General features: G+C 45.5%; 1 protein-coding gene across 1 annotated transcript in view; it reads left to right on the forward strand.

The window, feature by feature from the left end:
* atp1a3a (ATPase Na+/K+ transporting subunit alpha 3a) overlaps window positions 1-13,644 on the forward strand; it is a 45,611-nt gene that overhangs the window by 31,116 nt on the left and 851 nt on the right. The window contains exons 14-23 of the mRNA XM_063185458.1: window positions 936-1,072; window positions 1,285-1,435; window positions 3,077-3,245; window positions 5,340-5,494; window positions 5,934-6,057; window positions 7,116-7,261; window positions 10,400-10,530; window positions 11,075-11,176; window positions 12,282-12,373; window positions 12,756-13,644. The exon at window positions 12,756-13,644 is cut by the window's right edge and continues 851 nt beyond it. Coding sequence (XP_063041528.1) covers window positions 936-1,072; window positions 1,285-1,435; window positions 3,077-3,245; window positions 5,340-5,494; window positions 5,934-6,057; window positions 7,116-7,261; window positions 10,400-10,530; window positions 11,075-11,176; window positions 12,282-12,373; window positions 12,756-12,784 — 1,236 coding nt within the window. The 3' untranslated portion in view covers window positions 12,785-13,644. The remainder of the gene's footprint in view (window positions 1-935; window positions 1,073-1,284; window positions 1,436-3,076; window positions 3,246-5,339; window positions 5,495-5,933; window positions 6,058-7,115; window positions 7,262-10,399; window positions 10,531-11,074; window positions 11,177-12,281; window positions 12,374-12,755) is intronic.

Genomic DNA, 13,644 nt, shown 5'->3' on the forward strand with positions numbered 1-13,644 from the left:
GGCCGTATGGTACCTATTGTCTGGGGTTCATGTGAGAAAGTGCACACACACACACAATAATAATAATCCTAAAACAATGATGGTATGGTAACATAATACAGTCTACTGTCACATTTAACATGGTAATGTTGAAATACTAGCCTTTAATTTGATTTTATATACATTGAGAATGGTAATTCGGTATATATGCTGCCCTGTCTTAACCTGATTCACATCATCTGGCTGCGTTCGGCTACGTCACGCGGGGGCGTTCCCATGTATATGCGAAAGCATATCAGATGGTAGGAATCAGGTAAGCCCTGTCTGACCCCCGTGCACAAGTGGCGCTCAGCTGACGTCAAGGTCTAGTGAGTGAATATACTATCCTATCAAATTTAACACTGTAATTACTTTTAAATGTGTAACAACTCCACTTACATTACAGTACATTTGACTACATGACTATTTAGTATGATCATTTGGTAGGCCTATACTGTACGTGTATATGCCGCTATGCTCAACGCCGTAGGCAAGTATCACTACCGGTATCAAGATGTAATAAATTATACTGTAAAATTAAATAGGCCTACTGTAATTATTGTTATTTACTAGCAGCTTTTAACCTGTGATTTTATTTGCGTATTATATGCATTTCTAAGGACATTGGATGAGTATGATAATGTGCTATACTGTAGGTGGGTCATCCATTACCTAATAGTTATTGAGTTGGGCTTTAGTTCAGAGCAGATTTGGAAAAAAGGGCAAATTTGTACTATCCTAGAAGGAAAATTCAAGTGGTTGCTTGGCTGTTCAACATCAATAATTGTAATGTAATATAAGAAATACGTTTTAAATTGGTTGCAGGTCATTGTGGTGACAGGCGATCATCCAATCACAGTCAAGGCCATCGCCAAGGGGGTGTTCTAATGTAATAAATGCTTTTTAACTGGTTGCAGGTCATCATGGTGACAGGCGATCATCCAATCACAGCCAAGGCCATCGCCAAGGGGGTGGGCATCATCTCCGAGGGCAACGAGACAGTAGAGGACATCGCTGCCCGCCTGAACATCCCCGTCAGCCAGGTCAACCCCAGGTAACACACGCACGCACGCACGCACGCACGCACGCACACACACACACACACACACACACACGCTCACATGCACGCACGCACAGCTTCCCACCTCAACTTCTCAATGTGCGATGTGTATACTCACTCAACCTATATGCACTCATTTGCAACACCTAAGAAATGCATAGGTGACTTTGCACAATCTTAATTATAATTCTCACGTGTGCTGTCAGGGATGCCAAAGCGTGTGTGATCCACGGCACGGACCTGAAGGACCTGAGCACGGAGCAGATGGATGACATCCTGAAGAACCACACAGAGATCGTGTTCGCCAGGACCTCCCCCCAGCAGAAGCTCATCATTGTGGAGGGATGCCAACGCCAGGTAAGCCGGAAGGTTTTTATAGAATGTAATAGAATAGAATGTACAGAATGGAATAGAATAGAGCAGAATATAATAGAATAGGGGCCCTGCTGTGGCCAACCGGTAGGGCACTCGCCTGCCATGCGGCTAACCCGGGTTCGATTCCCGGCCCGGGTCCTTTGCCGGCCCTTCCCCGTCTCTCTCTCCCCACTCGTTTCCTGTCACCACTTTCACTGTCCTATCATAAATAAAGTTTAAAAAAAGAGACCAAAAAAAGAATAAAAAAAGAGAATATAATATAGTAGAATAGTACTATACTGTAGGTACGTACACCAAAATCGATCTACACTACCATCATTATTTCTCTATGGAAGGTCGGCCGATTGGAATGTTCATATCAGAATGTCCCAGGCTGACAAGCCTGGTTGGTTGCCAGTCATCATGGTGACAGGTGATCATCCAATCACAGCCATATAATAAGGTGTTACATGATGAGCTTAATCAAACATGTCAATATCACACCCAGAGTGAATACAGCGAATTCAGCATGAAACTTCTTGAATGACCTCGGCTACTCAGGAGCTTAGGTTATTTCTGGTGTACACACAGTAATAGTAAAGGAGGGAGGTTGTGATAGGGAGAACTTAATTCCCCCCTTTTAGATGTCTGCCTCTCTACGCCCCTCAAGCTCTCCCTAACGCCCCCTGGGGGCTGAAGAGACCCAGTTGAGAAGCCACTGCCTTCTCCTACCCCCACAATGCTCACTGCCTACACTTCCTACACTTGCTTTCTCTTTCTGTCTCTTATTCTGTTTTTTTCCTCTCTCCTTTTCTCTTCACTTCTCTCCATCTTCTTTTATTGCTCTTACCATCCATTTTTTTCATTTATCATTTTCATCTGTCTCTCTCTCTCACACACACACTATATCCTCATGCATCTCTTTTCTTGCTTCCTCTGTCTTTCCCCCGAACCCATATCTCCATATCTCCATCTGTCTTCCGACTGTGTATGCACATGCTTTTTATTCCTCTCTCTCTCTCTCTCTCTCTCTCTCTCTCTCTCTCTCTCTCTCTCTCTCTCTCTCTCTCTCTCTCTCTCTCTCTCTCTCTCTCTCTCTCTCTCCATCACCATACCGCGCTGTATCCTCTTCCTCTGAGTTATTACTGGTGATATCAGCTCCTGATATCTCTCCCTAGTTGCCAACATATTGGCTCACTGCCTGTAGAACAGTTATATTTGTTTCTGGTGTGGAAAAGAAAATGTAATAGTCGTATGTGGTCATATTATATATTGTCAAATAGTCATACGATATTGCACCAGTAATATGTGCTTCTGTCTGTACCATCGCAATGAATAATGTAATGTCACAAAATGTTGCATTTATGGGTGTCAAGTCCCTGAGCATTCATTCGCTTGTCTATCTTTTCTTTCTTTCGTTCTTTCTTTCTTTCTTTCTTTCTCTTTCTTTCTTTCTTTTTTTCTCTCCTCCTTTCATTGTTTATCTCTTAATTTCTTCCTTCCATTCTTTCTTCCCCTTCTTACTTTCATTTTCTTTTTCATTTTTTCCTTTCATTCATTCTTTCTTTCTTTCTTTCTTTCTGTCTTTCTTTCTGTCTTTCTTTCTTTCTCCATGTCTTCCTTCCCTTCCTCTCCTCCCTCCAGGGTGCCATCGTGGCGGTGACGGGTGATGGTGTGAATGACTCCCCCGCCCTGAAGAAGGCTGACATCGGCGTTGCCATGGGAATCTCGGGCTCAGACGTGTCCAAGCAGGCTGCCGACATGATCCTGCTCGATGACAACTTTGCCTCCATCGTCACTGGAGTGGAGGAGGGTGAGAAAGAGGGATGACAGGGATGAGGGAGGGAGAGGGAGGGAGAGAGGGATGAGGGTGGTGTGAAAGAGGGAAAGAGAAGAGGAGGAAGAATGAGTGGAGGAGGGTGAGAAAGAGGGATGAAGGAGATGAGGAAAGGGTGAGAGAGAGAGGAGAAAGGAAGAGAGGGGGATGAAAGACAGATAGAGAGAGAGAGAGAGAGAGAGAGAGAGAGAGAGAGAGGCTGGAGGTAAGAGAGGGGGGTCTGGAGGCAGTGAATGGGCGAATTAATTTCATTTTGGCATGAGGTTAAATGAAAGATTTTTAAAGAGCCGTATAAGTAGCATTATAAACAGTGAAATAAAGTGGTCATTACCATGGAGTAAGCCATTCCAATAACCGCTACATTACTTCCAGAATGGCGCCCCTTAACCTTACATACTGTCGCGTTCTCTTACACTCAGCAGATCTCCTGCTGCATGCTACAGTCCCATGTGTTCCATGTCTCACAGTCACCCACTTACTCACACATACACAGATGACTAACACACACACAGGCTGCCAAGCAGCATATCAGGAGCACTGAGTGTGGCGTACTCTTAGTGTATTGGCCAAGGACACTTTGACCCCGCTGTAGCCAGCTCCGCAGCTGGAATGTCACCACCAGGCCACCGTATTATGACTTTACCCTTAGGAGTCACACTTTTGCTGCTGTTTTTTAAGACGTGAGACAGGGACCTTTTTTGATGTGTGTTGTTTGCGTGTGACCTTTTTTGGTTGCCTGATCTTTGACAACACACAGCTCAGTGTTACACAGTCACTGACTCACACATGCTGTACACATAAAGAGAGATAGCAATTGGCTGTCACACAGGCTGCATATCGGGAGCAGTATGGGGTCAGTTGGTGTCTTGGCCAAGGACACTTTGGCCCGCTGTAGTCTCCCGTGGAGCTGGACTGGAGGGAGGCATCCTATCAGTGCATTGCCTGCTGAGCCTCACTGGTTGCCAGTCAGTCACACTTCCTGTTTTTAGGTGCATCCTAGCATCTCTATAAGAGGGTATGTCCATCCGTCGGTCTGTTTGTCTGTCTGAAACGCATTCTTTAAATTGTAATTCCCTCCTGTGGCCTGGAGCTCTCAGGGCAGCTCTGCATAGACAGATGCATCTTTGTCCGCCTGTTGGACATGTTAAAGGCAGAAAACAGTTGTCTTTTTGGTGTGTGTGTTTGATGGTGTGGTGTGACGTGTTTGAGGGTGTCACTAATGGTTAGCGAGTTGGTCTTGTGATCAGAAAGTTGCAGGTTCGAATACCTTGGACAGAGTGTGGGTGCTCTACTACAGTATCCTCATTGGTGGCATCTAGATAATTCTACATTGCTCCAGGGACTGTAACTAATACCCTGTGCCTAAATAACTCTATGTTTATGCTGCATTGTGTGAGCTAATGGAAATGTAATGTAATGTAATTACTATTATTTATTTATTTTTTTGGGGGGGGTATCAACTTTATTTAGGCTTTACAGTGAAGAGTGGGACAGGAAATGAGTGGACGAGGGAGACGGGGGAGGATTGGGAAATGTCCCGGGTTGGGAATCGAACCCGGCTCGCCCGCGTAGCAGTTCAGTGCCCAGCCGACCACTAAGCCATGACTGGACCATAATGTAATGTCATTGTAATGTAATGCAATGTCTTGGAAAGACAAACACTCGGACTTGTTGCTGAAATCTTGATGGGCAACCACTCGGCCTTTTTTGTTATTATAAACTTCGTCAGGATGAGACATAACTGTTAAAATGAATTGCTGAATGAGACTTCTAGTGTTGTTGCAATTCGTCTTGAGAGGTTTGAGAAGTGGTTGGTTACCGGAGCATCAGTGGGCCACCAGCAGCGTGCGTTAATCGCGCTGCTGCCATACTGCTAAAAATCAGAAGGCAAGACATATCAGTGAAGATATGACCGATCTACTTGCGGAGTGATCTCTGAAGTGACCAAACTCGTTGCCACACTACAGAAAAGTAGTGACCACCAAACGTTGAAAGTGAATGTGAGCTCTTGCACCATTCTAGAGTGCCGTATAATAAGGTAATATAATGTAATTTGTGTGTCCTTTCTAGGTCGCCTGATCTTTGACAACCTGAAGAAGTCTATTGCCTACACCCTGACCAGCAACATCCCGGAGATCACCCCCTTCCTCTTCTTCATCATCGTCAACATCCCCCTGCCCCTCGGCACCATCACCATCCTCTGCATCGACCTGGGTACCGACATGGTGAGAGATGGCAACACACATACACGCCGTGCACACACACACGGGCGTACACACACACACACACACACACACACACACACACACACACACACACACACACACACACACACACACACACACACACACACACACACACACACACAAACATACTATATTAATGTGTGTATTATACAGGTGACTTACGAGGCGTTCCAGAGTGTCACACACACACACACACACAAACGCACACACGCGCACACACACACACACACTCACACACACACACACACACACACAGGCGTACACACGCACACACACTAATGTGTGTTATACAGGTGCCAACCATCTCCCTGGCCTACGAATCAGCCGAGAGTGACACACACACACACACACACACACACACACACACACACACACACACACACACACACACTTACAGTATAATAACGTGTGTATGCAGGTGCCAGCCATCTCCCTGGCCTACGAGGCGGCCGAGAGTGACATCATGAAGCGCCAGCCCAGGAACCCCGCCAGGGACAAGCTGGTCAACGAGAGGCTCATCTCCATCGCATACGGACAGATCGGTGGGTAGAGGAGAACGACACACACACACACACACACACGCACATACACAGGCACACACACACACATAGACACACATGCACACGCACATAGACACACACAAATGAACACACACACACACAGGCGTGCACATATGAACACACATACATAGGGGTGCACACACAAACACACACACAAACGCGTGTGCGCACACACACACATTACATTACATTACATTACATTACATTGCACTTAGCTGACGCTTTCATTCATTCAAAGCGACTTACAGTTATTATTTGTCAAGGTATTGGTTACAGTCCCTGGAGCAATGTGGGATTAGGTGCCTTGCTCAAGGGCACTTCAGCCATGGATGGAGATGTAGGGAGAGGTCAGGGGGGATTTGAACCTGCAACCCCTAGATTGAAAGACCAACCTTCTAACCACTAGGCCACGGCTGCCCCGCACACACACACACACACACACACACACACACACACACACACACACACACACACACACACACACACACACACACACACACACACACACACACACACACACACACACACACACACACACACACACACACACACACACACACACACACACACACACACACACACACACACACACACACACAGCACAGCACACATGCACACACTCACACACACAATACGCACACGTTACATTAAATTGCATGACATAAAACGCTAAATTGCATGGCATAAAGTGCTAAATTACAGCATAAAAAAGCTTCAAATGTGTCTTTGAATAGATACATCACCACATCAACACACCTTTATACAAAGCATATGGTATGAAATGACATGTCATAAAATGCTAAATTACAACATAAACGGCTTAAAATGTATGGAGACAGACTGGGCTACTTCTCAGTGACTAGACCCAGGGATGACCGGAGCACACAGTGTACTATTCAAGTTTTTTCATTTTTTGCTGCACAAAGGCACTGACGTTTTGACGCACCTGCGTCTTCTTCAGACTCTGAAGCTCTGTGCTCTGGGTCAAATGCCCTTGTCGCCCCACCCCCCTATAACTCGTCCTGTGTTCTTGTGCACAGGTATGATCCAGGCTCTTGGCGGCTTCTTTGCCTACTTCGTGATCATGGCTGAGAACGGCTTCCTGCCATCCACGCTGGTGGGCATCCGGCTGGATTGGGACGACCGCTACAAAAATGACCTGGAGGACAGCTACGGACAGCAGTGGGTGAGTGGCCATTAGCAATAGCCGTAAGATTTGTATAGCACATTATCATACATAACTAGCACACAGCTACGGACAACAGTAGGTGAGTAGCAGTAGCAATAGCGGTAAGATTTATGCAGCACATTATCATACATAACTAGCCCACAGCTACGGACAGCAGTGGGTGAGTAGCACGGCTTGACACTGGCACCTGCAAACTAGTCAAATGCTCTTAAAACTTGGCTGTGGCTAGTAATGCTTTCAGTGTCACCAGCCAATTTGGCTGGTAGCTTATTCCTTGGTATGACATATGTATCATAGTAGCCTATATTCTTTTGTTTGCCCCTTGTGTATTTGTATTTAAATTCAAGAAAAAGCTCAGTAACTCATCTATTTGCTTGACATACTTCCATGTAGAAAGGTATACACTTATCTTGCTTTAGCACCTCATCTTTTGAGGTTAGACTATAATGATAAAGGGAAAAAAACACTATCAAAGCTGCGGCTAGTGGAATACCTGAATGGCTAGTGACACGGGAAAACCACTAGCCACAGTGACCGATGGGTGAAAAGGTTAGTGTCAAGCCCTGGTGAGTAGCAATAGCGGTAAGATTTATACAGCACATTATCCTACATAACTGGCCTACAGCTAAGGACAGCAGTGGGTGAGTAGCAATAGCAATAGCAATAGCAATAGCAATAGCAATGCGATTTGTATGTTACATTATATTACATTACATCACACTTAGCTGACGCATCTATCCAAAGCAACTTTCAGTTATTTATGTACAGGGTATTGGTTATAGCCCCAGGAGCAGTGTGGGGTTAGGTGCCTTGCTCAAGGTTACTTCAGCCATGGATGAAGGTGCAGGTAATGTAGCAAGGCCGCGCCCTCCTAGTGACGCGACACTTTCGGCGTTGCTACTAGTCAGGTCAAGAGCAATGCAAGTACTTTCTGAGCTCCTGCAAATACGGGAACTCCTGTCACTTTGTCGGGAAGCAAACAACCATAAACAAACCAAGGGAGGCAGGACAACCATGCAGTTTGGGAAATGTTAATGGTTACCACAGTGGGTTTACATACAGTGTTGAATCTCGCCCTCCAACCCGTGCCTGCAGTTCACCTAGGGAGCGCTGTCGAGACAGCAGAGCTCATAAGGCTGGCGCTAATAACTGACAATTGTGCTCGCTGTCGGGTGAAACTTGACAATATTACTGTAAGTTCTGAGAAACCAAAGTGGATTTCATTGAAATGTACAATAACCTGGGAGTTATGTCCTTCTGGTTTCCTACAGCTTTGGCATTTATGAGTCAGGCTCCGCTAGCATCTTGCTAACAAAATTGCTTTACGGCCGTCGTGATCACAGCAATGCAGCCGGCCGACCAATCCAAACGCAGTGTGTGAAGCCACTCGTGACGTCATATTGACAATAAAGACGTATTTTACAAAGATCCAGGGAGTTTAAACATTCAAACTAAGTGCTGTTTGAAAGGATAATCTATCCTGCCTTTTGGAAAAATAAAATGAAACGATGATACCAAGTATCTCCCAAAGCAATGGCAGCATCGTGGTTGAGCTCCATGGGACCCCATTCATTTTAACAGCCTCTGCGCTCCTTGGCGCTCCTCTGCGCTGTCTGGATGGCGCCACTTAGTGGACAGTACCACCCGGAAAAAGTCGCGAGATTCCTCTCTCGTACTACCCATAAACACTCTCTATTGTTATGCTCTTGGACAGACCAAGTCTCGAAGAGATTTGAACATCGATGATAATCAGGCTACTGGTAATGATGGGATTTTAACCTGCAATCCCCTAACTTAAAGGCCATTGAGCCATAGCACATTATCATACATAACTACAGCTACAGTACGGGGATTAGTGGGTGCGAGGGCTGCTTTTATCCCCCCTCACCCCCCTACCCCCCGTTACCAACCCCACTAGCCCATTTCAATGTTTTCCTGTGCTACCACAGGATTTACGGTCTGCTAGTTCCTATTAGGCTGTCCATATAATAGCCCTTCTGAATGACTTAGCACTAGCAACTGCTATCCAAATGGTAATTGCGCCCCCTTTTGTGAATAATAAGATGGATAAACACCTGCTTTAATTCCACAAACTGAACCAAATCAAACTATCTGCTATGGACAACAGTAGAGAGCTGTTCAGATGAGATCAGATGAGATCAAAGCGACAGAGGTCATTATTTCCCTACTGCATGTTCAGAAGGTTTGGCGAGGTGAAGTAGGCAACCCCAATGAAAAAGAAAAGTTAGGGGGGTGCTGTGGCACAGCGTGCTACGCGCCCCACATTTGGGCTTTCATGCCCATGGGGACCCCGGTTCGAGTCCGGATGGAGTCATTTCCCAGTCCTCCCCCATCTCTCTCACCCACTCACTTCCTGTCGGCATCTCATACTGTCCTATCAATAAAGACACAAAAAGCCCCTAAAATATTTTATTTTTTTAAGAAAAAAGAGAAGTTAGTCAACTGTATGGTAAAGAGCTATGGTGCGCATGATCTCACGTAACGAGCGAATAAAGCAAATTCAACTAATCTGGTCTCCTTCACCCCTCACCACTCCTCAGACATATGAGCAGAGGAAGATTGTGGAGTCCAGCTGCCACACGGCCTTCTACTCTTCCTTTACACGATGACATGTATTTCAGCTATTAAGACTCAGAGAAAGGAATTTGTTTTAAACTACTTAATGTTAGCATGGTTGACAATGGAATTGGCAGAAAGTAGAAAGAATGTCTTTGGCGTAGGTCCAATCATCAGCCCGGGTCTTGCGCCAGCGAATCCAGTAGAGCCTGCCGTGGCCGTGCAGGAGGAACTGGACCTTTAACCCCCCCCAGACAGGTAGACTGGACCTGGTCGTGGTGGGGATGGAGGAGGAAATTTTCAACCGGCCGCACCTAGGCCAGCAAGAAAGGAGAGTTAGACACGTCACTATCAAGGAAATGGCGACCGCTGATTGGCTCTGCAAAATGCACATGTGACTTGAGTCTTCCTGGCAGAACTAACGCAGGCCACATATCTGATATGGAATGCTTTTGATGTACAATGTTCTCTTGGTGTAACTGTACTTTTGGTACTCTCTCTGGTACTCTTATCTGAGGTAACCTTTTCCACCCTCTCTTCACCTTCACCACTCCTCAGACATATGAGCAGAGGAAGATTGTGGAGTTCAGCTGCCACACAGCCTTCTTCGTCAGCATCGTGGTGGTGCAGTGGGCCGATCTCATCATCTGCAAGACCCGCAGGAACTCAGTCTTCCAGCAGGGCATGAAGTGAGTCCTCTCTCTTCTGATTTAGTGTAGTGCACCAAATATGCATGAAGCACTGGATGTCTCTCTGTACATGTCTCTCTCTCTCTCTCTCTCTCTCTCTCTCTCTCTCTCTCTCTCTCTCTCTCTCTCTCTCTCTCTCTCTCTCTCTCTCTCTCTCTCTCTCTCTCTCAAACACACACACACACACACACACACACACACATTCACACACACCATCAGACACATGCACACACACACACACACACACACACACACACACACACACACACACACACACACACACACACACACACACACACACACACACACACACACACAGACACATACACACACAAACATGTGCGCACAAGCACACAGTACACATACTTGTCCATTGCAATTCAATACAGAACTTGTCTTTCAGTTGTCTTCCATGCTTGTTGACCATTCTTATCAAAGGTCAATCACACATTCCTGTTGATAATCTCATGTTGTTTATGTTCGCATTATAAATATTGGGAAATGGCATCTCTAATCCCTGTGATGTGCTCTGTCTGGTGTGCAGGAATAAGATCCTGATCTTCGGCCTGTTTGAGGAGACAGCCCTGGCGGCCTTCCTGTCCTACACACCAGGCATGGACGTGGCCCTCAGGATGTACCCCCTCAAGTAAGCTCCGCTTCTTTCGGGGTCTTTTTTACTTTATTTATGATAGGACAGTGAAGGTGGTGACAGGAAGCGAGTGGGGAGAGAGAGATGGGGAAGGGCTGGCAAAGGACCCTGGCCGGGAATCGAACCCGAGTCAGACGCATGTTAGATGAGTGCCTATAGCATTTTGCTATGGCAGGGCCTCAGCTTCTTTACTTAACGTAGAAGGTGCACTATGTATTAGGATTGTGGCCAGAGTAGGTATTGCAGCTAGGCTGCTCATTGAAACTGTGCTGCTGCCTATTGCCATATTTGATCTTTTCATGAATATTTACTTAGTAATAAGCAAGCATTTACCAGTATGACCAAAGTACAGTAAGTTTTTCAGCTAAATATTTCTGAAAATTCAAAATGGCGGACATGGAGATCCACCGTTCCATGTATGAAAAGTGCAATTTTCCCAGTCATAATGAATACTTAGAAATTGATCGTGGTGGTTAGCATTTGTGAAAAAGGAAGCATTTGTGAATGGGCAGCATGAATTCTGGAAATAAACTGCTAAAATATTACATAGTGCACCTTAAAGTGTATTATGTACAAGGATTATACAAATTAGAAAACATATTTCTGTTGCACTTTATGTGACATTGGATTTATACAGTGCAGTAAATAATGCAGTGTTAATACAACACTTAGAGAGGCAAAGTAAACCTGTCCTCAAAAAGCCATTTTAGTCTCAGACGATCCAGACACCATTTAGAATCACATATTATTGCCCCCTAGTGGCGACAAATGGGAGGAGCATTTGAGGTGTCAGAAAGAATTAGGCAATGGTTCAGGTTGATACGAAGACCTGTACATCCATGAGGGATGAAAGATGTATGTATTAGGCCCTACCGTGGCGCAAATGGTAGGGCAGTTGTTTGCTATGTGGCCGACCCGGGTTCGACTCCCGGGCCCGGGTCCTTTGTCGACCCCTCCCCATCTCTCTCTGCCCACTCACTTCCTGTCACTACCTTCACTATCCTGTGAAATAAAGTCAATAAAAAGCCCCCAATTTTTAATTTTTTTTTAAGAAAGACGTATGTATTGATGCCATGTTTTTGTGCCCCTTTCTCTCCTTCAGGCCTAGCTGGTGGTTCTGTGCATTCCCATACAGTTTCCTCATCTTTGTCTATGATGAGATCCGAAAACTACTCTTGCGTCGGAACCCAGGAGGTACGCTACTCATGCTTGCTATTCACTCTATACAAATATATATCTTGTATACAAATAAACATTTCGGTACACTCCTATGCACTGCATCCACATCCTGGATATGTACCAGTAGAATTGCAATTACATTTCCTGTTATAATTAAATCTAAACACCCTTTTACACCAACATGCCATTTTACTAATATTATATCTCACACATACACGCATAAATATGTGCACACATGCACACGCCCACACACACACACACACACACACACACACACACACACACACACACACACACACACACACACACACACACACACACACACTGTACATGTATTTAAGATGTCAAACTGGCAACATTGAATACAATTTCTCTATCTCTCTCTATTTCTTCACAGGCTGGGTCGAGAGGGAGACATACTACTAAAAAATTATCATCCATTCTTTACTCTACACACTCCCCACTCCCACCCCTCTCCTGCTCCCTTCTCTCCTCCTCCTCCCTCTCGTAAATTCATCCCATCTTTTTCTCAATCTGTCTCTCTTTTCCTCCTCTCTCTCTTCTTCCCGTCCAAATCATCTGTCCATCATGTAAGGAAACCGTACTCTAGCCGTTTGTCCCCCTAGTCTTTCGTTTTTTTTCTTTCTTTCTTCCTTTTTTTTCTTTTCCTGCCTCTAGAGGAAACCTGCCAAGACAAGAAGAGGACCAACGACAGAATTGGAGAGAAAGAGGGAGTTAGAGAATGAGAGAGAGAGTGAGAGAGAAAGAGACAGAAAGTGAGTGATGGGGTCACCACCGCCCCTCCTCCTCCTCCTCTTCCCTCCATCTTTCCTCCTGTCTGTCTGTCTTTTTCTACTTATCTCTTCCTTTCATTTATTTTCTTTTTCGTACCCAAAGACTACAGCTGTAACTCTGCCAGTACTGTTGTTAATGTGAACGTCTACGAGCGATACTGTTACTATTAAAATGACAACTGTGGCTACTGTACACTGCCACCACTTACCAAGCGGGTCTTAATCACCCCTGTTGCCCTTATCAACGGCAGCTCACATGAATGCAACCCCACCCCGTCCCACACCCCCATACACACACACGCACACACACCCTCACCCGAACATCACCACATATTTCACCAGACCATTCTAGCCAATACTTTCCTCTCTCTCCTATCCTTGCCTATCTTTCTCCTTCTATCGGCACCTCTGTTCATCCCTCTCTTTTCCCCCTCCTTTTGTCCCCTTCCATCCACCCTCTCCTCTGTCCCTCCTATGACTGTCCATCTAAGA

Source organism: Engraulis encrasicolus, chromosome 20 (genome assembly GCF_034702125.1).
Source record: "Engraulis encrasicolus isolate BLACKSEA-1 chromosome 20, IST_EnEncr_1.0, whole genome shotgun sequence".
Classification (NCBI taxonomy): domain Eukaryota; kingdom Metazoa; phylum Chordata; class Actinopteri; order Clupeiformes; family Engraulidae; genus Engraulis; species Engraulis encrasicolus.